General features: G+C 46.2%; 1 protein-coding gene across 1 annotated transcript in view; it reads right to left on the reverse strand.

Moving 5' to 3' along the window:
- Window positions 1–1,755: 1,755 nt before the first annotated feature.
- The window catches only part of WNT9A (Wnt family member 9A), a gene marked incomplete at both ends in the record, with an annotated part of 49,859 nt that continues 25,991 nt past the window's right edge, over window positions 1,756–25,623 (reverse strand). The window contains 3 exons of the mRNA XM_079538670.1: window positions 1,756–2,229; window positions 13,581–13,843; window positions 18,671–18,930. Of these exons, the coding sequence (XP_079394796.1) occupies window positions 1,756–2,229; window positions 13,581–13,843; window positions 18,671–18,930 (997 nt within the window). The remainder of the gene's footprint in view (window positions 2,230–13,580; window positions 13,844–18,670; window positions 18,931–25,623) is intronic.

The following is a 25,623-nucleotide window of genomic DNA, read 5'->3' on the forward strand; positions in this document are numbered from 1 at the left end:
ACAATGCCTTGAAAAATAATGGTCCATCTTGAAAAACTGCTCTCTTTTTGCTTGGCCAACCTCTACTACTACTTGAAAAACTCCACCAGCTTTCCTCTTTTGAGAACCAGATCAATGGTCAGTATAAAATGGGTGGAAATTGCTACTACTGGACAATCAAAAGCTGATATAAAAATACAATACAATGCCCTCCGCTCTCCAGTGTTTCCTCAGAAAGCTTTGATGAGGCATTCATCAGCCACTTCCAATCCCAGAAGCACTTTTATATGACTAACAGATATTATTGCATCAAGTCCTGGATTGAAAATATCCTCTTCAAAGGGAAAAAGAACTGCTGAAGATTGTCATCTATTTCACAGCATCAGAGCAATCTACCTCTGCAGTTGACTTCTGGCTTCTCTGGCCACTTGCTGGGTTGTCTTTGCGTTGATAAGATGTTCCAAATCCAACAGTTGGTTACCATTTAGCAACTGTATTTTTAAAATACAGTTCTCAATCTAGTGGTTAAAACAAATCTTAAGGTCATAGGGTTATACAGCTTGTGTCATGTACCACTGCTGTAGTTAAGAGTAAATGGAATGATGACCTAGTAAAAGAAAAGTCAAATCCTCCAAAGGTCCGATCCAGTCCAAAACAGCTGCTATACAATGCAAGACATTGCTGCGTTCCAAGATGCACTGGAATTTCTCTTGTCCTCCTCAAAAATATATGTCCAGATTCAGCTGACATAAGACTAAAAAGTTCCAGTTTAGATGTCTGAAGCAATTTCCACAGGGTGAATTCAATCATTAAGAGGTGGGAAGAGGAGAGAAAAATGCCATGCACAAAGGGAAAATAAAATTATCTAGTGGTTTGTTTGTTTGTTTTTTTAAATAAAAATTAAGACAGTGATAGTGCTGAAGGAACTGCATTTGAAGAAACTGTATGGAAAAAAAAAATAAGACGACTGAAGGACTGAAGGGGACAGGCACATCTGGTATCATAATGTCTTCCCAACCTCTTTCTTGGATATATTGCCATCTGCAACATGGTGGACCCGACTGTATTTAGTGATTAAAGCACGTGGATATGGAGCTGTCATTAAAAAGCTTACCATCCAAGTGGGCCTCTTTGTCAGAGCCTTGTTTGCTGGATGTGCAGAAGTGTCATTAGAGGAACAACCTCTACAAGGGCTGTTTTTGCTTACTGCACCCTTCCTTCTCCTCAGCTTTAGAAGAGGGAAAAAATGACCACTTCTCATGTCTTCATATCTTTGCATTCAAAGCAGAAAGATCTTTTTTTTTTTCTTTTTTTTTTTCTTTTCTTTTTTTTTTTTTTAATCTGTCCAGCTCTCTAAGCCGCTGGGTAAGCTTCAGGAATAAAGCAATATAGGTTAATTATTCCAGAAAGAATTAATCAGCTCAGAAGTTTATGGAGGACTGATGAAACAATCATGATGTTCCAAGGAGAAATGATCCATCCAACTGCATGGACGACGAAGGTAAAGGTCAACTGGTGTCTAGCCCCAGTGTGACAGGCACTTATTTCCACATGGTTGGACCTCATTAGAATTCAGTCTACAGGAAAAAAAACAAAACAAAACAAAAGAAAAACAAAACAGCAACACAGCTGGGTCACCTGTACCCTACAAAGTGCTTATGTCTCAACATAGCTTTCAGATCCCAGAAGGTCAGTCAAACCCTGTTTGTCTCCATATGTAGTTCTCATAGATCGTGATCGCCCGCCTCCGAGGGTCGCCATCGGGCAGAAGATGTGTCAGTCTTTACAGGTGTAAACCTCCTCTCTCTGGGTGCATTGCTTGCATTCCACGTAGCAGCACCAACGGACCTGGCACTGGCACGGCCGAGTGACCACCCGGCTCTGCGTATTGTGCCCTCGCCCACAGCAGATGCTGTCACAGTTCTTGTCTTTGTAACATTTCCTTCCCGAAGTCCCGGGCGAGTATCTGCTCATCAGACAAAAGCTTGGGGAATCGTCAATGTAGACAAGATCCGTAGTCCTTGGGATTTGATCACTGTGACCGGGGATGGATTTCTTGGGTGGGGAAATGTCTCCTTCCCCCGTGGCCTCGTTGGTAGTGCTGCCCACTTTGAGCGACGTCTCGTACTTCTGCTTCAGCTGCTTCCCTATTTCGTGGAATGGAGAGAGCTGCCTCCAGCACGTTCGGACAGTGCAGGACCCAGACACACCGTGGCACTTACAGGTTGTCTCCACACCAGCTTTGATGACCTGCAGACACACACATCCCCAAAAGAAAATCAGTTATGGGGAGAGAAATCAAAGCATAGAGTGAAAAAAACAAACAGAGAAAAAAAACACGTCTGTTAGAAGAAGACTTCTGGAACATAGGAAGGATGACAACACAAAAACCATCTGCTGGAAGAAGACAGAAAACACTCTGCACTCTTGAAAAGGGTCTCAGTTTCCAGTAATGACACCTGCCAGAATACTGCTTTACATGGCTAGTTAATGATAGTCAATACTAAAGCATTCAAAGACTGTTCAGTACTGACATTCATCTTACACAGTCAGGGATTAATATGTATTTTAATGCCTATTTAGACATTTTAATAGGAACAAGGAGTTAAGACCAGGAGTTAAACTGTAGCAAAGGTGAGTTACTTTCACCAAGAAAATGACGAGAGTGCTGCTGGAATCCCCACAGAGAGGCAAAGGCACTCCAGAATGTGTGTTGTGTGCACAACACACATCACCACCTTAAACCCATGTAGCTCTGAATTAGCATCACAGGCTCAGTGGAAATGCACTTAAGCTGTTATGAGCAACAGCAAGGCATAGCATCGCACCCAGTTCACTTCATCAGCAAGGAAAATCTTCACATAGCTGCTAGGAAGAGGAATTTGGCTTCTCACACAGCCAGTTTCAAGGGCAACACATAAGACCTAGGTTGCAGTGAGGCGTCCCCATCATATAGTCCCAGCAGGGACTATGACAGGGCTGGTGGCCTCAGGGAGGGCTGGGGGAGCAGAGCCTCCATTTCTGCACAATTTCTGCAAAGAATATGGGGCAGACACCCAGTAGAGAGGTAAGGGGATGTTAAACTTTCAGTCCTGGCTATGAGAACAGACCTCATGCACTAAAGGTTGTACTACCTACCCAATCCTGTATACACAAAAGCTGCCCCACATCAAGCATTAAAAAAAAAAAAAAAAAAAAAAAAGTAATAATAAAATAAAAGAATTAAAGCACTTAGTGCAGAGGTCTTCAAACTCACAGTGGAGAAAAGAAAAGGAAAGCATTAAATCTCTGGAAAATGAAGTGGACCCTCCACATCAGTACTGCTACGTTGAATTCTGTCTGCTCATACCTCTTGTCTGCAACTATTAAGGGCATGGTTTAGTTTCAAATTCTTTCTTAATATATTTGTACTTTAAAAAAAAAAAGCTTATATATATATATATATATCCAAATAAGAATTATCTCACAGATCTCTATAGGAGGAAAATAATTTGTTCAAGATATCACGAACTAAGCTTCCTTGCTTCCAAAACATAAGTCATTCTACATATAGGAAGATGCCCAGACCTTGCATGGGGACATCTTGCACAGAGCTAGCACAAAGCATAAATACGAAAGGAAGAACCTGTGGAACTATGGTATGTGAAGGGGAGAGGAGGGAAATAGGTCATTTTCAACAGAAGCAGCAGCGTGGGAAGTAAGCACAGTATCAGGAAGGGAAGAGATGAATGCAGGGAGTTATTCATTCGTTACTCAGCTCAAAAAGAGATGGTACCAGCTTCCTAGATGCCACAGAAGACCATATGTCCATATGCCAAATGATGCTAAAGAAGTACCCTTTTCAAATTAGGCTGCAATAAAGATACTTGTTGGCAATAAACAGCATATCCATCTTCTTCTAAATGGCATCTGGATGGTGTTGGACTCAACAATTCTTATGGGTCCCTTCCAATTTGGGTTATTCCATGAATGCTTTCCCTGACCTTCCCCAGAGAAGGGTTTACTCCTAGGACTAGCCCATGGGCAACATGAGAGCAGGTATGTTAGGACTGTCACAGATAACCTGTATTTTGCCCACAGATTATAAACAGATATTTATAGATCTCCTTCCCACCAAAATCGTTCACATTTTGACTTTAAATGGCTGAAGGCTAACCACCCCTTAAAATAGCCACCTAGAACAGAGTCTGTTTTATAGAGATGCCTCCTGTCGAGGTACTGCTGAGAAATGCCCTACACTGGGGCATCTATGGTTTCTAAAGAAGAAAAAAATCTCCCCCTCAGCCCATTATGGCATCTGCCTACATTAAGGCCTCATGACAGAAGAGGACTGGCTCCAATCCATTTCCTGACCATGCGGTTCTTAATTATTTGGCTACATGAGTCCTGCTGAGCACCATGTACAAATGTGCAATAGGTCATGGACTCAGAGCTGGGGTCTGGCCCAATCCTGATATTACAGAGACATTTTTAGAAAGACACTATGCATAATACGTCCTTCAGCAAAGCCTGGCCAATGGTCACACTTCATTCCTGTGACAGCCAAGACCTTTTCAAATGCAATCCAATAATACACAGTAGCATTCAAACAAGTGATGGGTTACAGAGAGAGATGTGTTAGTGCTTATAGTACTCAGCTGGGCCAGCTTGGTTAGGGGCTTGTCACGCTTTGCGTGCCAAAGCGTCTAGCCAACTCTGCAAGAAATCCCACAATGTTAGACAAGAGCGTACAGAACACATTTCAACACCAAGAAAAGAAAGAAAGAAAAAAAACACCACAACAAAACAGCACTCCTCACCCATGTTTTCCCTCACATAAAGTCACATTGCACTGGTTGTCCAGAAGTGAGAGCTGAGCTCATGTGAAACAAAGCTCCTATACCTGATTTCACGCCCAAGCCATCAGCAAAATGGGCAACATTGCTGAGATACTTGCAGAAGGGCTACACACTGCACTCATTCTTCTGTTCAGGCTGTTCTCAACCCTCTCGCCACCCCCAGCACCCATGTTGCATCTGCTCCACCTGGAAAAAGAGATGAATGCCATTGTGTAGAGATGGGAAAGCAAGCAACCAAGAAGACTTGGCTCAGCGGGTACCCGCAGCCCTTGGCTGGATTTAAAGCTGGGTGAACAAGGCGCAGACATGAAATGAAGGGTGGGAACTCAAACACAGGGTTATTCTTGTCAAGAGACGCCTCTCCAAAGCTTAGTGAGAGAGCTGGCACTCAAGGCACGAATACCAACAGGTACCCAAGGCAGCACATGGGGCTGGCAAGTGTGGCACGATACGTGCTGGAAATCCACATTCCAATAGAGCAGCAGCTAGCAGGTGGCCTGAGACCTTCAAGTAGCAATAGGCATGTCGGTTTAGGCACGTTGGTTTAGACATCTAAATCACAACATCCAACCAGGGTTGACCACACCAAGGCAGATATCCGGCCTACATTTGAGAAACATCTCTCAACTCCCAGCCGATCCACTGGAGCCAAGGCAGGCAGGGCAGCCTAAAGGGCAGCAGGCACCTTCACGGGCTCAGCTGAACATCTCTTCAGGTTCCCACGGCTGTGCTGACCACATTTCTGCTCACTAACAGGAGCTCTGGAACTCTGCTCTCAGGGAAGCACATAAACTTAGATATGAGAACGTGTGAGCAGAATCTCATCCTCAGAGTACAATTCAGGTGTCTAAAAATTTGTATCTAATGTTACTTTAGGCACTGTAAAACATTGTACTTTGCCACCAGCTGCCTCTCCAGACATATCTGCCAGGGCATCTCAAATTTTATTAGGTGCATATATTTAGGAAAGTCTTTGGACTTAAATAGCAATGAACAAATCCCCTAATGAATAAGTCCATTCTTTTATTTTTCCTGGCCCACTCCTAGCTCTTCATTGACTTGTGGCTGGAAGAACGTGGGTGTCATGCACTGATGGACCCAAGTATAAAAAGTTTTCATTGTCTCTATTCTCATGAATGCACCAGCTCACAAAATCCAGCATGTGGATTTTCACATGGCCACTGTGCAAGCGCGGTGCATCCCAACCATCCCATAAAGCTTCTCCGTGAAGGGCAGGGAAGGGCTCAAGAATGTTACGAGGCAGTTATAGTGAAAATCCTAGAAAAATATCTTCCCCAGACTGCCTCCTCTGGTGCTGTCAGTCACAATCCAGCTCCTCAAGGCGACGTGTGATGGAGAACTGCTGCCTACAAGCACCTTGCCACCCACCAGCCAAAATGAATCTTGGCAAAGCCTTTCTATTTCCTATCCCATTCCCCAGCTTCCAAAGACTCTCCACCTCTTGTTGAACGGTCCTATCAGAAACACTTAAATCCAGCTCCTACTTACAGGACACTTCGACCTTGTGAAATGCCATCACTTTGCTCACAGCAACATTGGAGCACCAGGACAGGTGGGTGAATGTCTACACCATGCTTTCAAACCTGGAGGGATTTCCAGGCTAGAATAATTTCACAGAATCATAGAATGGCCTGGGTTGCAAAGGACCACAATGCTCATCTAGGTTCAACCCCCCTCCTACGTGCAGGGTCACCGACCAGCAGACCAGGCTGCCCAGAGCCACATCCAGCCTGGCCTTGAATGCCCCCATGGATGGAGCATCCACAGCCTCCTTGGGAAACCTGTTCCAGTGCCTCACCACTCTCTGTGTGGAAAAACTTCCTCCTAATATCCAACCTAAACCTCCCCTGTCTCAGTTAATTCACCGTTGCCACCAAAAAAGTCTAGGATGCAGAAGGCAGAAAAAGACTAACACAAGCCTAGTGACATGGCTGAGTGGGCATGGTGGTGATGGGTTGATGGTTGGATGAGATGATCATAGTTGTCTTTTCCAACCATAATGATTCTATGAATCAAGGTAGCTCCTCTTCTCTGTTTGAGGCAGCCACACAGTTCAGAGCCCATCTGCCTCCATCCTACAGAGACATGAGCCTCTCCTACAACACACACAACATCACCACTTATTAAACAACCATGTTTCATCTATACAATGCTGAGCAGCCATGTGCATGCTTGTCACATGTATGTATCAACTTAAATCCAAAGTGCCAAACATGTCATGCCATGTCTTAAACACCATGGCAACCGCACATCAGCAGAGTCACAGCAGCTCAGAAAGGAGGAACAACACCCTGGGACATTTAAATCCTTATCATTTTATATGCTCTAGAAATACTCCACTATGAAAATGAACTTGAATAAATACAACCAGTGGGACAGGACAGCATCACACATTGAAATTATGTCCTCCTACTCTGAGCAAGCACCTGCTCTGGTAGTCTCACAAATAGGATGGCAGTTTGGGAGGAAAATAAAGCTCTGTAAGCAAATCAGTTTGTTTGACTTGGGAACAAAAACCCCCATTGATCTCGTCGTGAGAATAGCAAATACCGACAAAAGCACAATGAGGAAAACAATTATGATACAGCAAGACTGGACTGTCTTTATTGGTGCTTGTTGCTCTGAGGAAATTAGATAGCACCGCAGGACCGCCTGCCCAAATGCCTTTATAAGAGCCATAGGGAAAAGGGATCACAGCAGAGCATTGCTATGCAACATGTAATCCTTCCTCACAACAATGGTTTGCTACGAAGGTCAGACTAAGTGCCCCTGTAATGATCAGTCTCAGACATGCTGCAACACACAATTTCTCAGTGTTTTAGCTGAAACGCCGAGGACAGATTGCCATTCATTCCCAGCTGGGTCACGGGGCTCAGGCAGTGGTTTTCAGACAACTCTCGTCTGGGCAGCAGCAGTGCGAAGCCGGGACGCGGCCGTGGGAATTCCTGGGTTAGAGCCGCGTCATGGCTGGGCTGCGGCTGCGGGGCTCCAACCCATTCGCCATGGTTTGGGGGAGAGGAGGGAGCTGATGAACCTCCGCGGGGTTACAGTGTGCCCAGGGAAAAAGCCTGCCCTCCGACAGCGCTTTGAGGTGCCTCCATCCTCGACATACGTATCCTCCTTCAATTTAAATAGGATTAGTTATTGTCTCGGCTCAAATACTGGCGTTTGTTTTGGACCACAGCCACCATCCCCATTTCTTCTCAGTGCCCTTGTCGCTTTCCAATGATCTTACCATTGGGTGAAGTACAACAGTTTCACAGATTGCTAGCATACTTTTTTTTTTTTTTCTTTTCCTTTTTTTCCTTCCTTCCTCTTCTTTCACCTTTTATCTTGTTTCAAAAAAAGCCCTTTTGCTGAGCCTGTCCTCAAACTGCTTTTTCAGAATTTGTGTCCCTTGCCACCATTCTTCTCACTCCAATGTTAGTGAAATACCAGTTAAAACACAAACATATAAGAAACATACAATAACATAACTCTTCTTCAACTTGAGCACGTTAATTCTTTCCCCAGCTGCATTCTTATTTCACCTGCTGAGAAAATTCTGCATAAACAACCAACTGCCATTGCTTATGGAACACAGCAAATGCTTTCCTCCAGAGTGTTGATCCCAAAGCCTTAGAATGACTTTGGCTGAGCCAATCTCTACCTGAAAGAATCACAGAATCATAGAAAGGCCTGGGTTGAAAAGGACCACAATGCTCATCCAGTTTCAACCCCCCTGCTGTGTTAGTAAGTTCAGATGGATTTGCCTCATCAAAAGGAACAATTATAACACTATTTCTGAGGGTACTGGAAAACTGTGAGATTACAATTGAAAGTACCTGTTCAACAAACTCCAGAGATTGACTGGAATCATGCTTTCCAGTGGGAACCATACAAGATAGGGTTGGAGGTGCTTGCAAACACTGTCTCTGCAACGGGAGACCAGGGTGCCAAGCTACACTTGTGTGTGACCTTTAGTGAGTCACTTAATCTTTCTGGGTCTCAGTTTCCCCTCTGTAAAATGGAGATACAGCAATGAAGAGGGTGGTGCTCTCTGATAACACGTTATGTGATACTTCATGAAGTTCCTCAGACAGATGATAGCAGGGCAAACATCCACCTGATATAGAGAGTCTATCTCCAGAGCAGGAGGCACGCTCAACCCTTGAGGTCTCTGCCAACACTGTCTTAGCAGAAAAGCCATTCCTTGCACGGACTTCCAAACAAGCAAGCCAAAAGCAAAGCAAAGTCCATGCACCTCCCACCAACCTCTGCAAAACATCCCACATGGTTTCAGAGATGCAGGTGTAACAAGCCTCAGGACAGGTCTGGAGCCCTGCAGCAACAAGGGCGACAAAGATGCTTCCAAAACTGTTTCCAAGACTGAAACGTGCAGGTCAGTATTGTGTGAAAACAATTAAGGAAGCTTCATGAAGGGAAACAATTTTAAAGGCACATATTGCCCAAAGAGACTTTTAAGGGAAGAATTTTCTCGTTCCCCTTTTCCATCCACACATAGTTTTGCACTGAACACCCGCAGATCCCAAGAAGCCTTTGGTTAAACCCCTGACTTTAGGGTCCTGAGGGCAAAGGCTTGCTTGTGTCCCTCCTTCTGAAAGTATAAAGGAAAAAGGGAATGAGAACATGACAATTTTTTTTTTTTTCCCTTGGATAATAGCAGCCGTCTTTAATAGTGCCCCTTGGATCTGCAAGACATGCTTGACCAGACATACCTCTGGAAGAGGTCAGCACTCCTGGGATTAAGAAACTTAGCAACGCTCCAGAGAGGGAGTTGGAAAGTCATGTTTAATGATACTTTGCTGAGAAACTGGGCAAATTTAATTAAAACATCACTTACTCGAACCCAGTGGAACTAATTGAGTGCTCTAATATTCCAACTTTTCATTAATGGGTTACAAAAGAGGGCTGCACTTGTGTGTACAAGGGGGGAGGGGGGGGAGGATATAGAGAAGAAGAGAGCCTCAGCAAGGCTTCCTGTGCTTCGTTTAATATAACCAAGAAACTTCACTGCTGGCAGCGGAGCTTTAATGCAGTTGACTTCTCTCCCCTCCATCACCCCCATCCCCTTGACACACACACTCCACTCCCCCCCAGCACACATCCTCTCCACCCAAGACCTCTCGGAAAGAATAGCTGAATGAGCGAGAGTAGATTTTGCAAAGGAAGGGAAATTGCTTTTTTAATAAGTGGTCTATTCAGAGCTCCTACTTTTCAATAAAGAGAAGGCTGGAGAAGTCTTGGTCTAATTACCTCATCCTTGCGCTAGACAAGCTCGCCCTTTCATTAGCACTTGAGGTCATATCATATAACTTTGTAAGCCATCATGGGCACAACATGTTCAGTGATTATTTCATTGGTGGTGGCAAAATTATGGCTGGCCCATCAAGGTTGTTAAAAACAGAAGTAAAATAATAATTAAATGAGAACTTCTACCAAGAGACACTAAAACTAGGCGGGATAGGATAATGTCACCCTTCCAGAAAGATGCAAATTGTTTGCTAGTGTGACACCATGGAGAAACTGCCGTCTCGACCAGGAGGGAATAGTGTTTGTTGCCAAATAAGTCTATTAAGCACAAGTCTCTTTTTTTTTTTGCTGGGTCTCAAGGGACTATTTATACAATTTGTCATGGTTGGGAGTAATTAGATGGGAAGGGTTATATGTTGCTACGAATCACTGAGAGACCACCAAGCTTGTGCTATATCTTTGATAGATATTCCTCTACCACCATCAAACACACATACCTCCATGCATACACTGTACCTACACCAGCGTGGGCAGGCACAGCTGCAAGCCCTGTAGAAAAGTACTGGAAAAGAAAGTCTCCTTGTCCAATGCCCAGCATAAGCCCAAACAGTCTGTAGCACAGCCAAGGTTTCAGTTCACGCCTGTATGGTTTCACGAGACATAAAATCTGAGGTTTGGTTTGAGGAAAAACAGTGGGTGCTGAGCAGAAACTCACGAGTGCTTGTCTCTACCTCCTTCTCCATCATCAGCTTCCTAAATAACCTGGGAAAAGGCACTCTGTGCCTCAGGCTCCTGTCTGAAATCATCCTTTCATTTCTCGTGGGGACAGTGAAGACATTAGAGGCTGGAAGGCTATCTTTCTTATTTAATTGGCACTCTGTTCCAAAACAGCACAAAGCAAAGATATTTACCCTTCTTCTGTGTGGCTTTGGATTCACATCAAATCAAAAGAATATGATCTATTACCCAAATAATCAAATTAGATTGCTTCAAAGTAGTTTAGACCCTCGTAGTCGCTAGGTTAGTATCTCCAGATATGCAAGAGTTGGAAAGTCTGTAAGAATGCAGTCAGCTGATGGGCAACTTCATTGGAGAAAAAAGAGTTGAGGACAGATGTTGAGTTTCATATTTAACTCAGTGTCTTTTTCAAGGAAAATGCCAATAATTCAGCCTAGTACTGCATGCTGGGCAACTCTCAACCCCCATCCCAACTCCAAACATCTCTGATTGTCATCTCAATGACACCACGTTGTGCCAATGCTTTAGATCCACATATCTTGACTACACAGACATATGTTCTCCTGATCATTAACCAACACCCTGATAAAAGCTTCTTCTTCCTGAAAGCGAAATTCCCTTGTTCTCTGCCTGGCTTCTCAGTGCAGCTGTGAGCCTGGTGAGCTGCTTGGCTTGCCTCTCAACCACACTAAGGTACAACTACCCTAGAAACGTAAGCAGAAATCATTTCAACTGCCACTGCAAATAGGCAAGGCAAAGCCGTCAGGCAGCAATACCAGCTTGACAGCACGGCGTGGGTGGACAAAAATAGGAATGCTGGATCACTGACCTGCAGCAAAGGTCTTTGACTTGGATCGCCATGAGGGCTCTCAGTGTCTGGACAACCGTCACAACTGTTACTCAGCTGTTTAGCTGCAGATATTACATTAGTGCTTAGAAACCACTGCCAAAGACCAGGGCCTGACTGTGCCAAGTAAAGTGGAGGCAGAGGATGCAAGAGACTCCCTGACATCTCCCATTGCCCTGGGATCTAAATCCCAGTGGGATCAGGAAGAAACTCAGGCATCATGAAGAGATTCCCTCTCTTCAGTTCATGCTTGGAGTTCCTTTAGCTTAAAACCACATGGAGAGTGGAGAGCGGAGCTGACAACCAGGTATGCCTAACCAAAATCCAAGACTGGGTCTCGGCTCCATGTGGGCATCCTCCCTGCAGTACTGGGATGGAGAACACTGGGAGTTAGATCAAATCCCTTGGGAAAGTTCATCAGTCCCAGCAGTGCTGGAGGGGAGATGTATATGGATTTACAAAAGCATTCCCATGGCACCTAAACTTTCATTCGTGTGGTTTCTGATGAGACTCTATTATGTGAATCTGGAAAAGGAGTAGAGCAGAGACATCTCATAGCTCTCAACAGCGTGAAATCACAGTCCTCACGGACCACCTTCCCCATATTCTGTTCCAGTTGCTGCACAGCCAAGCCCAAAGAGTCTTTCCTACAGGATATGCCCTCAGAAACAATCAAACACAAGGATTAAAACAGATTTCATCACTCCGCAGAGCCTATTTCACACGCCAAAGAGCTGCAACAGGAGTTCAGAGGCACTGAGCCTCTTAATCCAGAGGCAGAAAAGCTGTCAGCCAAAGCCAGACACCAAGTAAATCCAGGATATTTCTAACCCTGATCTCAGCGCTGTCTGGGAGCATCTGGTGGTGGGGACAGGGGGAGACTTTTTGCTGGCCAGCACGCACTAGTGGCATTCTTAGGGCATTCAGTGCCCCAACTCCATTGCAATGAATGGCATTTAATGCATATGCACAGGAACAACTGAGCTGGGGTGGTGATTCCTAGAATGCACAACTGGCTGGGCAGCGTTTGCCTGGGAAACTGGAGACCCAGGTCCCCATCTCAGCCTCAACCCTCCATCCAATCACACGGACAATAACAAGGCTTGAAGGCTATTTATAGCCTTACAGTATGTTCCTCTATGAGGTCGGTGCAATGAAACACTGATCCTAGGCACCTGTGCTGGCCAATCTAAGCAATTTTCATGTGCAAGCAGCTCTAGGTTAGGTACCTCCAAGTAATTGATGGGAGAAGGTGGAAAGCCCCTTTCTTTCCCATCTCTTGTTGGGATGAGCCAGCACACAATTCCTCCTTTACAACACTCAGGGCAAAGCCTCATGGGGATGAGCATGGGTTAAAAGAGCAGGAAACCCTCCAGCGTAAGGATAGGAGGAAAGAAACAAAACAAAACAGACTGCACACCTGAGTTCTCTCAGCTGCAAACACAGCATCTCTGGGTGGAAGGTCAAAGGGATTTTTAGGACTGGAATCAGTCAGAGAGGAATAGCTCTGCCCTGGTTTCCCACCAAATATTTGTCCACCAAGTTTTAAAGAAACTTGCCTACGGAGATGCTATGCTATCCATGATCTGCAGCACTGCTTCAAGGAAAGCATCTCTCAATCTCCACCTGCAGTGCTGCAGAGTAAATCCTTTCCTGCCCATCATAACTTGGTACAAATTTAGATGACCTGTCTTGCCATCCTCTTATAAGACCCACTTCTTCCTATGCAAAACCAGCAATCTTTCTCCTCGTCTCATTTTCCAGATCTGGAAAGTTCCTTTTCTTTCCTTCTGGTCCCTCGCCAGTCATTTGAAGCACAGTGATCAAAACAGGGCATAGACCTAATCAGACTTCACACCTCCTGCAGAAGGAAGGCACCACGCATTTTGCATCCAACAACTCACCTTCATGCCCACGAGGTTATTGTGGAAATCCACCCTGGCTCTCAGGTCCTTGTTGGGCTTCCTCCCCAAGAACTCCTTGACAAACTTGTTGCTGTATTTCAGGTTGTCACCGCAGCCACCCCACTGCCAAGCCTCGCGGTTCTCCAGGTCAGGAGCCTCGTCGCAGGTGCAGCGCTCCATCCGGCCCGCGCTGCACGCTTTGGCCATAGCATGTGTCAGCCCTGCAGAGGAAATGGCGTAGAGGAAGGCCGTCTCCTTGAAACCTGGAAGGAAAAAAAGAGGCCGCTATAATTGTGGCTGGAGCAAGGATTTTATTTCAAAGAAAGGAACCAAGGAACTACGGCAACTGAAGTGAAAATCATGACAAGGTTTGAGCAATGTCATGTTCTGCACGTATCACTGATAGTAGAGAAGACAATGTGATTCTCTACAGGGTAGAGAACAGGGAATGATGGATCATAGAATGGCTAAGGTTGGAAGGGACCTGAAAGTTCACCCAGGCACAAATCCCCCTCCAGCACCCCACTGCCATGGGCTGGTTGCCCCCCACCAGGTCAGGCTGCCCAAGGCCCCATCCCACCTGGACCTGAACGTCTCAAGGAATGGTGCATCCACACCCTCTCTCAGCAGCAGTGCCAGGGCCTCACCATCCTCTGAAGAATTTCTTCCTAGCATCTAACCTAAATTTCCCCTCTTTAAGTTCATTCCCCCTTGTTCTATCACTATTAAACCATGTAAAATTTCAGTTCCCCTCCTGCTAATAAGCTCTCCTCGAGTTCAAGAAGGCTGCACTGAGGTCTCCCCAGAGTCTTCTTGTCTTCCAACTAAATAAGCCCAACTCCCTCAATCTTTCCTCTTAGCAAAGATGCTTCAGCCCTCTGAGCATCTTCCTGGCCCTCCTCTGGACCTGCTCCAACAGCTATGTTTTTCCTTCCTGGACTGGAAGCCCTGTGCCCAGACACAGTACTCCAGCTGTACCTCATAAGGGCAGAGAAGAGGAGGACAAATGAGGTGGCACAAACCAGGATTATAAACAAAACCACACATCTGTCGTTATGTGGTTGTCGCTCTGCAGTCTCTGCTTGAAAATAGGAGTAGGTAAGCAAGATCTGGACAGTCCATGACGGTGTCATCATCATGGTATGTCAGTACTGCTACTAAGGGGCCACCAAACGGAAGGAACCTAGCACAGATTTCCAGTTTGATGACTGGGGTGGAAATCATGAAGGCTTTCCTCTCCTCCCAGAAAAACAAAATCACCAAGATTTAATCAGGTCCAACAAAATTGTTCACAAAAGGCACACAAGGGCTGGAAAGCAATGAGTAATCAGCCTGTCACCCAAGGCAGTACCTCACAGACCTGAAGAAGCATTTGGACCTCAAACTTTTCATGTACAACCATTTTCTTATACCTCCATGCTCACTTGCAACAGCATCTGCCTCCCCCCAGTGGGTAAACTGAGGCCAAAAGAGACCCATGATTTCAATACAAATGATAAAAGACAGAAATAAAAAAGCAAACATGTCAGTATTTATAGCTCCTCATTCTCCGTCTATGGAAGCAGTAAACGACTGCATATTTGAGATGCAATTCCAGAACAGCTTTGGATCTAACTCAAGAAATCCCCCACTCAAAAATAACACAAGTGGATGGTGACAGTAGTGGATATATCTGTAAACTAGTGTGTCAACCAAGGACATGCAGAGACACTGCCAGGTCATTTTTGGAACTGGTCCTTGGGAGGATCATGATAGTCCAAGTGGGCTCATGGGGCACTAACCTGGCCCACCCCCAGAGCCTGCCTTCCCATAGAACAATTGGATGCACAGGGTAGAACTTCAGCAGCAGAAAAATGAAAGTCCAGTCCTGGACAAAGAGGTCCTGTTTTGGCTCAAAACACATTGCGTTAGAAATTGTCCAGCACTCCTACTGTTCACCTGGAAAAGAGCAGAAACCCTTTCCCTCTCAGGGAGGAAGACTGAAATAAAACAGGATTGACTCCACACTTGCTGGGGACACATAAAAGAGTGATTAGCTTTGAGAAAGCAATTTTTTTTTTCTCCCATTCGTTTTCCCCCCTGAAGTTACACCATGTCCTCCAGCACACCAGAAACATCTTCAGCATCACAAACTGTCTCAGTGAGGGCAGTTAAGGAATTCTTTATTTAATTCAAACCACAAAAACCTGTGGATTTGAGGACCACCAAACTCTGGGCAGAAAACACCATCTATGCAGCTCCCATCTTTTACTGGCTAGATTCAACTTTTTCTCAGCTAGGTGCTAGGAATGCCTAAGAGTGATGCTACCAAGCTTCTGTGCTTGCAAGTTGTAGAACTGCTCTCCTTCCACTACTACTACTGCTCATGCTGCAAAATGGAGAGGTAGCAGCATGCTAACAGAAAGTCCCTGATGGAGCAGTGCAAAGAGCCAGGCGTTGTGAGCCTGAGCTGCTGTAATTAGCAGCAAAGAGCCAGGCGTCAGCCTGAGTTAGCAGCTAACACAGATCCACAATCTGCACCAAGGCCTCCCAGTTGGGAACGCTGACCGTGCAACCTGCCACCACACTGCATACTGGGTTTGACACGGAGCCAGGCTTCCCTCTGCCAATCCCCTCATCAGCCTCAGCTCTCCTCCTCCCCTTCTCCATCACCGAAAGCCCACAGATGCCCAGTGCCCATCAGCGCGGGTATCATCTCGCCCACAGGCAGCTCAGGCAGCTCCCAAGCAAGTCCATGTGACATTTGGCTCTGGCCAGATTTAAAGCCATCTCCGCCGTGCACTATTTGATTGCACCGAGATATGCTGTAACAAGATAATGAGCTTTAAATCAATGCAGGCATTCTGGTGCATCGACAGCCTGCCATCCACAGCTATCCCCTTTCAGCCCTTTCCAAAACCGTTCGCGAGAATCCGAACAGGATAACGAGTCCCTTGAACAATCTCCTGTTATTTTAAGAAACGGGCCGCATCAGCCCAAACTGCAAACCAGCAGCTGGGCTGTGCTGAGGACCGAGAGGAACAATGGAGGGAGAAAGTTTTCTTAAGTAAAACATTTGTGGTTATGTTGTTGTTGTTGTTGTTTTTATCTTTATTTTCCTCTCTATGAAGTTCTGGAGGAAAAAAGAAAACATTCCCCCACTGATATATTGGAATAGCTGTGTCATAGTGGGTTATAGCCATACCCCTTTGCCCTGGGGGTATCGCTCGTTGCAATGCTGAACCAGGAACCAGCAGCTCCTGGAGAGGAGGAGAAAGATTTACAGGGCTGTGAGCTGTGCTCTGGGAACAACACCTGAAGGATTTACAGCATCAGTGGCAGGCTGAGATGCTGCAGGGGCATAAAGCATGGAAGAATGAGACAGCAGGCCGAGCTCTGCAACCCTCAGTGCTACCATTTATTAAATGGTGTCCTGACAAGGAGCTGGGATGGTTTGCAGCAGTGTTTTCCAGCAGCAAAATTCCAGGCTGCTCTGGAATACCCCTTCCCCTCGCTGAGGGCACATTGAAGGAGCAAGCTGTGGCCTCCAGGTGTCAGCATGAGAAAGTGCTTGGCTTTCCCAAGGCGCCACTAATCCAGGGACTCCTCTGGCATGCAGAGATATTTTTAAACGTCTTGCAGCTCTGGCTGCACCTCTTGGGTTTCATAAGGACGCTCCTTGTTTCCATCGCAGTCGGTGACAGTGCATTAGTTGAGCCCCAGAGCTTCTGGATGGCTCCTTCCCATTTCTTAGGGAACGAGGGAGCACTGCAGAGCTCCAAATTCATCTTTGAGCATGTCAGACTCTGGGTCTCTAGGTCCAGTCACTGAAGGCGAGACTTTCTGGGAGTCACTGAAGCCCTCAAGTTCCAGGGAAGCCACCTGTGAAGTGGGCCTACTGCATGGTTAGCTTCAGTCCAGTAATAAGAACTGGACTTTGGCAGAAGAATTGGAACTCGATGATTTTTGAGGTTCCTTCCAATCCAAGCTATTCTGATTCCATTCTATGATTTCATTGAGAGGCTGCAAGAGAGCTGGGCTACACAAGGCAGTGCAAAGGAAACAGACAGAATACACCACCTGCTCCTCTAATACCCTTCATCAGCTTCTGGTCATCTCCACCTGGAAGCAGTGTGGGCATCACTCACTGCTCACAGCCAGGGAGCTTTTGCACAGGTAGAGCAGAGCAGGGCATGGAAGCATTGAGTTTGTGCCTTGCATTGTGACCCCCCCCCCCCCACCACCACCATTTTGTCTTTATTCCTTTACCAAAGCATTTTCCCACTTTCTTTCTTGAATAGGAGAAATAAAATAGTTTTTAAAACATAATAATAATTTAAAAAAAAAAAAAAAGACAACACAGCTTTGGGAACTTAAATCTCTTCTCCTACAGCAATGGCTCAACTTCCAGCAGAAGCGAGGAGCACACAGAGCTTCTGGCTGCAGACGTATGAACAAACATCTCCAGCCTCCACACAGAGGAGCTGTGGTCAGTGATGGGAGGCAGGCAGAGGTTCCTTTGATACGAGCACATCAATCACAGCCACAGACTGAACAGATGAGCTATGCCTGGCTTTGTCTTTACCTTCCACAAAGGTTAGGCTTATTTAGTTTGGAGAAGAGAAGGCTCCAGGGAGATCTCTTTGCAGCCTTCCCGAACCCAAAGGGAGCTTATTAGCAGGAGGGGAACTGAAATTTTACATGGTTTAATAGTGATAGAACAAGGGGGAATTAATTTAAACTAAAAGAGGGGAAATTTAGGTTAGATGCTAGGAAGAAATTCTTTATTTAGAGGGCGGTGAGGCCCTGGCACTGCTGCTGAGAGAGGGTGTGGATGCCTCATCCCTGGAGGTGCTCAAGGCCAGGTTGGATGGGGCCCTGGGCAGCCTGATCAGGTGGGAGGGAACCTATTCCATGGCAGAGGGGTTGGAACAGGATGATCTTTCAGGTCCCTTCCAACTCAAACCATCATATGACTCTATGAAGCTCTTTTTAGAGCCCTGAGGAGAGCACTCTCCAATGACATGAGGATGACTGCTGTGCAAAATGGCAGGGAAGCCCACCAGCGCAGGAGGTACCAGCAGCCCCAAGCAAACCCCCATCCCACTCACCTCTCTTTAGCAAGCTGGCCCGGTAGCGGCCCTCCAGGGTGCAATTCCAACGCTCAAAGCGAAACTGGTACTGGCACTCCAGTGCACTCATGCTGATGGCCTCCATCAGGGTCTCTGCCACGCCGGGGTCCCGCCGGCACATCCTGCGCTGCTTCTTCTCCAGCTTCAGGCGGTCACAGACTTTGTAGTGGGCTTTGACGGCGGCTTCCTCCATTTCTGAGGTCAGAGGGAGGATGGTCAGGGGTTCGTTGCCCGTCAGCCTGCAGAGGAACAGAGGGGTAAAGGGTGAGAATGAGCTGAGCACCCACTGGGATGCAGTGGGAGAGAAGAGATTTTACAGCAAGGCTCTCTGCAGTCTATGCACGACAGGGAGGTAAGAAGCAATACATGGATTTATTTTCTCCACGGAGCTCGTTTGGATGAAAGACCTTGGCAATCGCCACGTCTGTCAAACTCAAAATTGCCAAAGGACAGTTCATTTAAAACTGAAATAGGGAAAAAATTACAGAAGGTACATAAGTGCATGAATTCAGGAAACTAGCAAGAAGGCAAGAACACTGCAGCTACTCTCTTGTGCACTAAAAAAGAAAATAGTCATTTCAGGGCATCAAGCAGAGCCAGAACCAGCTTGGGAAGGTGACTTGTGCCACCAGACCCCAGGAGACACACCAAGAGAGCACGTACAGCCACTCCACCCTAAGCAGAAGAACAGGAGAGATCCCTACACAAAATTCAGTCACGGATCGAGGCTTGCAAGCAGGATACACTTTGAGAGACGACAATGCCAAAAGGTTTTAACAAGGAAGAATGAGCTCAACGCCTACAAAATGACCTGAAGAAATTCAGAAAGACGTGTCCTTCTCTTCCCCCCTGCACAAGGTTTCCAAATGTGCAACAAAAGAAGCCAGCGTACTGTTCCCGGTGTCAAGTGACGAGCTGCTGGAAAAGGACCAGGCTGGCATCGGCCCCGGGGAGCAGGAAGGCTGCAGGAACATCTGCTGGGCTCAGCAGTGGGTTGCTGTCTGGGCTGTCTGCACCCCACTCTCCTGGCTCTGCCCTATTCCGGCCAGGTGCCAGTGCATGCAGTCAATGGGGATAACTAAAAAAGGTTTCTGAAGAACCTGAAGACACATTTCCCCAGCCAAAATGGAAGGAAGAAGTGCTTAAAGCCAGAATTAAAACATGCTGTATGCAATGCAGCCCTGTGCAGATGGGCATGTACAGCGAGCATAGACCAAGACCCATCAGGAGAAACAAGGTGGCAGGCATGGGAGCAGAGCACACACTCATCACCTTCACCAAACACTGAGTGACCACGGAAATGCTTAAAAACTCTCAAGAACAGCAGCTTGATGTTCCTTTTCCAATGAGGAATCGTCTGTAATTAACAGGATGCATCCTGCCAGGAAGGCAATCCCACGAGCCATGCACCTATGGTGCCTTGATTCCCAAACCTCCCATAAACAGCTGGCACTGACCTGAGCTACAGCCAAGCAACGTGTGGTACAGCTGACAATTATTCCTGATCATTTAATGAGGTGATTTAACATAAAATCAAAATAGAAACCAAAAAAATGAAGAGTCAAAGTGATTTGTGGGAAAGACGACAAAGGAGTGTGACCTATGCAAATTTTCCCCCAAAAAGGTTTTTTTCCCCCCCAGAAATCTGTTCCTAGAAAGATAAAGACACTGACAAATATTAACCCTCACATTTTTGCTCTGCACTGTGCGGACTCAGGCTTGAGTGCTGCCCAAGGACTCGGGACATCACCTGGCCCTGGTGGCCTCATTAACCACTTATGCTTATAAGAGAGGTGGCTCGATCCAAGCTTTGCAGTAGTAAATGCCTGTAACAAAATCTCCAAGATATTAATTCCTGGCCCTCATCAATTCTTTTCCTCCAAAGGTTCAATCCTACAAGCTTTCCTAGTTGGTGTAAGGGATATATATCCTCTGCTGGCAGAGAAGACATAACCCATTTTCTACCTCTCTTTCACCTTTCCAACTGAGCTGGTACTGGTGAGCAAAATATCCTGGAAAGCACAAGCTCCATGTATCATGTAGAAGTCAGGGGGAGTGATACAGGAGCTGATCCTACAGGCAAGGTTTTGCACAGCAACCAGCAGTGTGGAGCCCCTTTACATTCCTCCCATTTGATGTTTGCCTTTGAGATACTTCAAGTCATGGATTTCTTAAAGACAATCACATGATGTCTGTGAATTGGAAGAGACCTGAGAGATCATCCAGTTCCAACTCCCCTGCCATGGGCAGGGTTGTCTCCCATCAGATCATGCTGCCAACCTGGCTTTGGGCACCTCCAGGGATGAGGCAGCCACAGCTCTCTGAGCAGCACTGTCAGGGGTCCCAGTAAGAGTCAGCCAAATAACAAAATGAAGAGTCTGGAACAAGGAGAAGGTAGAAAACAGGATACACTGTGCTGCACAAAGCCAGAGGACAAGGCTCTGGCTCCTGCTTTTGATTTGCAGGTGGAAAGCCATGGAAAACAATAGGAAATGGAAACATTAAATGGGACGTTGCTGACAATATGCCATTTTCACTGTGCAGAAACACAGTGCAGAGGCTTGTGCGAAAGTTCATCAGTTTTGATAACCAGGATAACGCAGGCAACACCATATAAGCTGCAAACATTGGGCCAGCATCTCCACTTCCAAACTCCCTCTTCACCCTTGCCTGGGACAACACAGAGACACCACACCAACACGATGGATAGGAGAGCACTTCTCCCACCTGCTCAGCCTGCTTCCTGACCCAACTCTGCACTGAGGAGCATGCTACCTTCAGTCCTCATCCACCACAGAAAACAGACATCAAAAACCAAATGGGTGAGAAAGAAGCCACACATCAGTAGTAAACAAGCACAGGCAGAGCTGGTGGCCCCACCTGAAACACTGCCTCGGAGCTGCCACTGCATGGAACCTTTGTAATCCCATAAAGCCCTTTTATGCAACCTAGGCTGAGTGAGGTCCCGTAAGGCAACGGTGTCAGCGTTGGATGCTTTCTCAGCTCCTCACAAAGGCTGAGCTGTTCCTTCCAAGAAAATCGTTCAGGATGGGGGGAAAAAGGGGCTATTTGTTTATTCAATATATTTTTTATTGCTCACCCAGTCTACAACTTCTGTTGTTAGAAAGATAGCCAGCACTCTGCTCTATTGCATTGGATTGAGAAGGCTGAGCATCAGATGAAGGTATGTTTGTCCACCAGGAACCTGGAGAGAGACCAAACAGCCAATTGCTCAGAATCCAGGAAGCTTTAACTCTGTGTAAGTTAACTTTGGTCTCCGTGAGGGCTGCAGGGTAAGATTGAGATTTTGTCCTCTTTTTCTGTGCACCTCACCTGCCTTCTGCTCTGAACATGCCTGCACCATCCATCCACACCTCAGGAAGGACCTCGTTGCCCAGTCCCACATCACTCAGCTCAGGGGAACCTTGCCAACATCATTCTCCTTCCAAACTCCTTCCAGTTCAATCCCTCACTGCTTTGAAGTCCAGAAACCAGAAGTTTATTATCCCAGCTGTAAATGGCAAGAACTACTGGGTTTGCACTAATACTGCTGGTGGCATTCATCTGCTTTGGTCATGCACTCTATTAGGACTCACTGCCCTTCTCCAAAGATCCTATTTTCAGTTCATTTTGGAAGGCTCTTCATTGCACCAGCTCATTCTTTTATACGTATCCCTGTATTTTCTCTTACGTTACGGGGTCTTCCCTGGTGGGAATTTGAGGGAGGCAAGTCAGAGACACAGAGCCTGCACAGATCTGTGAGAGCACTCTTATTTTTGACACGCTCAAGAGTTTCCTCTGCAATTGCCGCCAGCAACATGAGCCAAGGTGAGCTGCGAAGGAAACGCCTCTGCTATACCCGCCCGGAATGACAGCCCTGCTGAAATATTGCATTCCTACCCTGCAGCTTCCTTCTCTGCCAGGAGATTTATCTTCAGTACATCTGTACAAAGGCCCCAGTTGATTTTATTTTCAGTTCTTCCTTGAACGTTTTTCCTGCGGTATTGCACCTCTTCCGATCCTTGTTCTACTCTATCATCTCTTTCTTTTCTTCTAACAATACGGGAGTAGGTTTTGAGAAGCTGAGAAGCAGCATGCATTAACCCTCTTCACTGCAATTCCAAAATTGATGACTCTACAACTCAAGGAGCCAGACTGAGTTATGCAGGACTCCAGGCACGTATTGCTGCTTCTTCTACCCACCAATCTACAAACCCCCATTCTCTCTCTTCCACTGCCATTATTCCACACTACAACAAAGCTTTCCTGAGTTGGCCTACCATGCTCCCTCCCCATCCCACAAAGGCCAATGGCTGCTTGAAGAGCAAGAGGTCAGAAGTCCAGGCAAACTAAGAGTGGTTGATCATCGAAGAATCAACTCTTTAGTCAAATATCTCATTCTAGCCTGTGTGGGTCTGTTTGATTTTTTTGTTTGTTTGTTTTTACAGTTCCACAATGCCTGCACCATAACTCAACATTTTCCTATGCACCAAAGTCAGAGCTAAGCATTTTTGCTGCAACATACAGTGCTTACCTGTGTTCATACATTCACATCCACTGCCACCTCATCTTTAGATTACAGAATCAAAACCCATACATACTAGTTTCAAAATCCACTGCAATTCTCCAAGCTACAGTGCAGGTTTCCTACACTGGTTGAAGTACACACACACAGAAATCCCATACCTCATGGAACCCCTTCAAAAAAAACAAAAAACAAAAAACCACTCAAGGTATTCTCCTCGGATCCAAGGATTTTATACTACTTTTCTGAAAGAGTGGTCAGGCACTGGAATGGGCTGCCCAAGCAGGTGGTGGAGTCACTGACCCTGGAGGTGTAATAAACGAACATTTGGATGTTGTGTTTTAGATAAAACTATTGGTGATGGATGGATGGTTGGATTGGATGATCTTGTAGATCTTTTCCAACCTTGGTGTTTCTGTGATTTTTCAGCTGTTACACCTCAGAATGAATTATATTCCATCACAAAGATCGACTGATCATAGAAGTATTTGCTTCTTTTAGCTCAGCCTGATCATCAGCTTCCCTAATCCTGACACTTTTCAAGATTTCTTCTCATCATCCACAGATCGAATCCCTTTATGCACATGCTAATCCTTTTCCTTCCAAGCCATTTCCAACCTCCTCACCACTCTGTGTGTGTGCACCTCTCCTTTTATCCTCTCCATGCCATTCTCCACAAACAATGGTGCCTCGCTGTTGGATACCATTGAAGAAACAACAAACAAACATTCGGAAACCCAGGTTGTGAACACAGCTATTCTCATGGCAAGCGTGCCTCAATTGCTATTCTGATCCTTATCTTCTTCTCAATACCACAGCACACATGGCAACCTCTCAAACACTGCTTTCCTCCTTTAGAAATAGCACATATCCCACCACACAGACAATTACCAACATCACACACTTCCAGCAACACATGCCATCAGCAGCAGACCTCTGCAACCTCACTGTATGGAGATGGAAGCAGCCATCTCCTATGATTGAGATCCTGGCAGAAGAAAACACCTCCAGGTGCCTGGTTCTCCTTCTGAACATAGGAGTTGAAACAATAAAGAGGAGACAAACTACAGAACAAAGAGAATTTCCCAACCAGTAGATCCTACTTTCCAGGAAAGGAGGTGTGAGTCTTCATCACTCATGAAGTGTGCTCAGATTGCCTCAACAGATCCACACAGTGAGAACGTTCTCTCTGAGCCCTCTTGCCATCCTGGATAAGGGGACAGAGGAGCAGACCTGTAAGCATCCTGCTACACACACCTGCCAGGCTCTTAGGGCCTATCGAGTCATCCAGGGAAAAGACTAAACAACTGCTTCTCCAAGAAAGCATCTGCTGCTGCAGATCTCTAGCTTTTCTTGTCCAGCATAGCCCTCCTGAATGCTTCTAACATTTGCAGCAACCACTCTTTGATCCCAAAAATCATTAAGCACTTTTCAGACCCAGGTGTTACCACAGATATTATTTACATCTGAGTTTCTCATTCCTGCTTCAGCTGAAGTTCACACAGAAGTCAGAGGACTTCACCCAGGCTGCTGAACGCAGCAGACCAAGCAAGAGGAAACCTCAACAGGGTAGATGTCCCAGCTGAGGAAAGGGCTGGACCCTAACTTTAAGTTCTCTTTGGGATTCTTCTGTGAATGGGGCAAGATATGGGGTGGTTGCTCCCAAGCACAGAATGCTTGCTAGGCATATAAATAATCTTTCATATAACTTCATGCCAAATCATGCCTGCAGTTTCTCCTGCACAAATTACCCCCCCTCCTTTCACACTCCCCCCCAAAAACAAAAAAAAAAATTGGTGCATGGCCTATGAAGGTCTAGCTAATGAAAGCAAAAAAAAGTTCAATGAACGTGCAGGGAATACGTGACTCCATTCAGATACGGAGCTGTGGAGGGCTGGGGATGCTATGGCACATTCCTCCACCAGGCCCACAGGACCAAGGTGCCGTGAGGAATAGCTATTTTTGCACTGTGGCAACCAGAAACACCACAAGCAAATACTGCAGCTGCAGCATTTCCCACTCATGCGAAGCAGAAAGGCCGTACAAGTTCTGAATGACAGCATTCCCCTGGAGGAAGGAAGAGATGCCTTCCCTTCTCCCTCCCAGCAAGGAGGGCATAAGCAATCACAGAGAAGCCCAAGAGCAGAGGAAGGAACCGAGCTTTGCTCTTCCAACCCATAGTGGTGTGCCTGAACCACAAAGCCGCAATACCCCAACCCTTCTTCCCCCTCCCTACAACAAACCTCATTCAGGAAGTTTCCAGTCCTTGCACTTTTATTTTTAGCAAATATCAGAGCTGAGATTCACCAGGACAGAGATGACAGGGACAAGGCTCAGACCAGGACCAGCCCTAGGAGCCTCTGCAATATTACTGATGCTCTGGACAAGGAGAATTGAGTGCACCCTC

Source organism: Tetrao urogallus (genome assembly GCF_951394365.1).
Source record: "Tetrao urogallus genome assembly, chromosome: 7".
Taxonomy (NCBI): Eukaryota; Metazoa; Chordata; class Aves; order Galliformes; family Phasianidae; genus Tetrao; species Tetrao urogallus.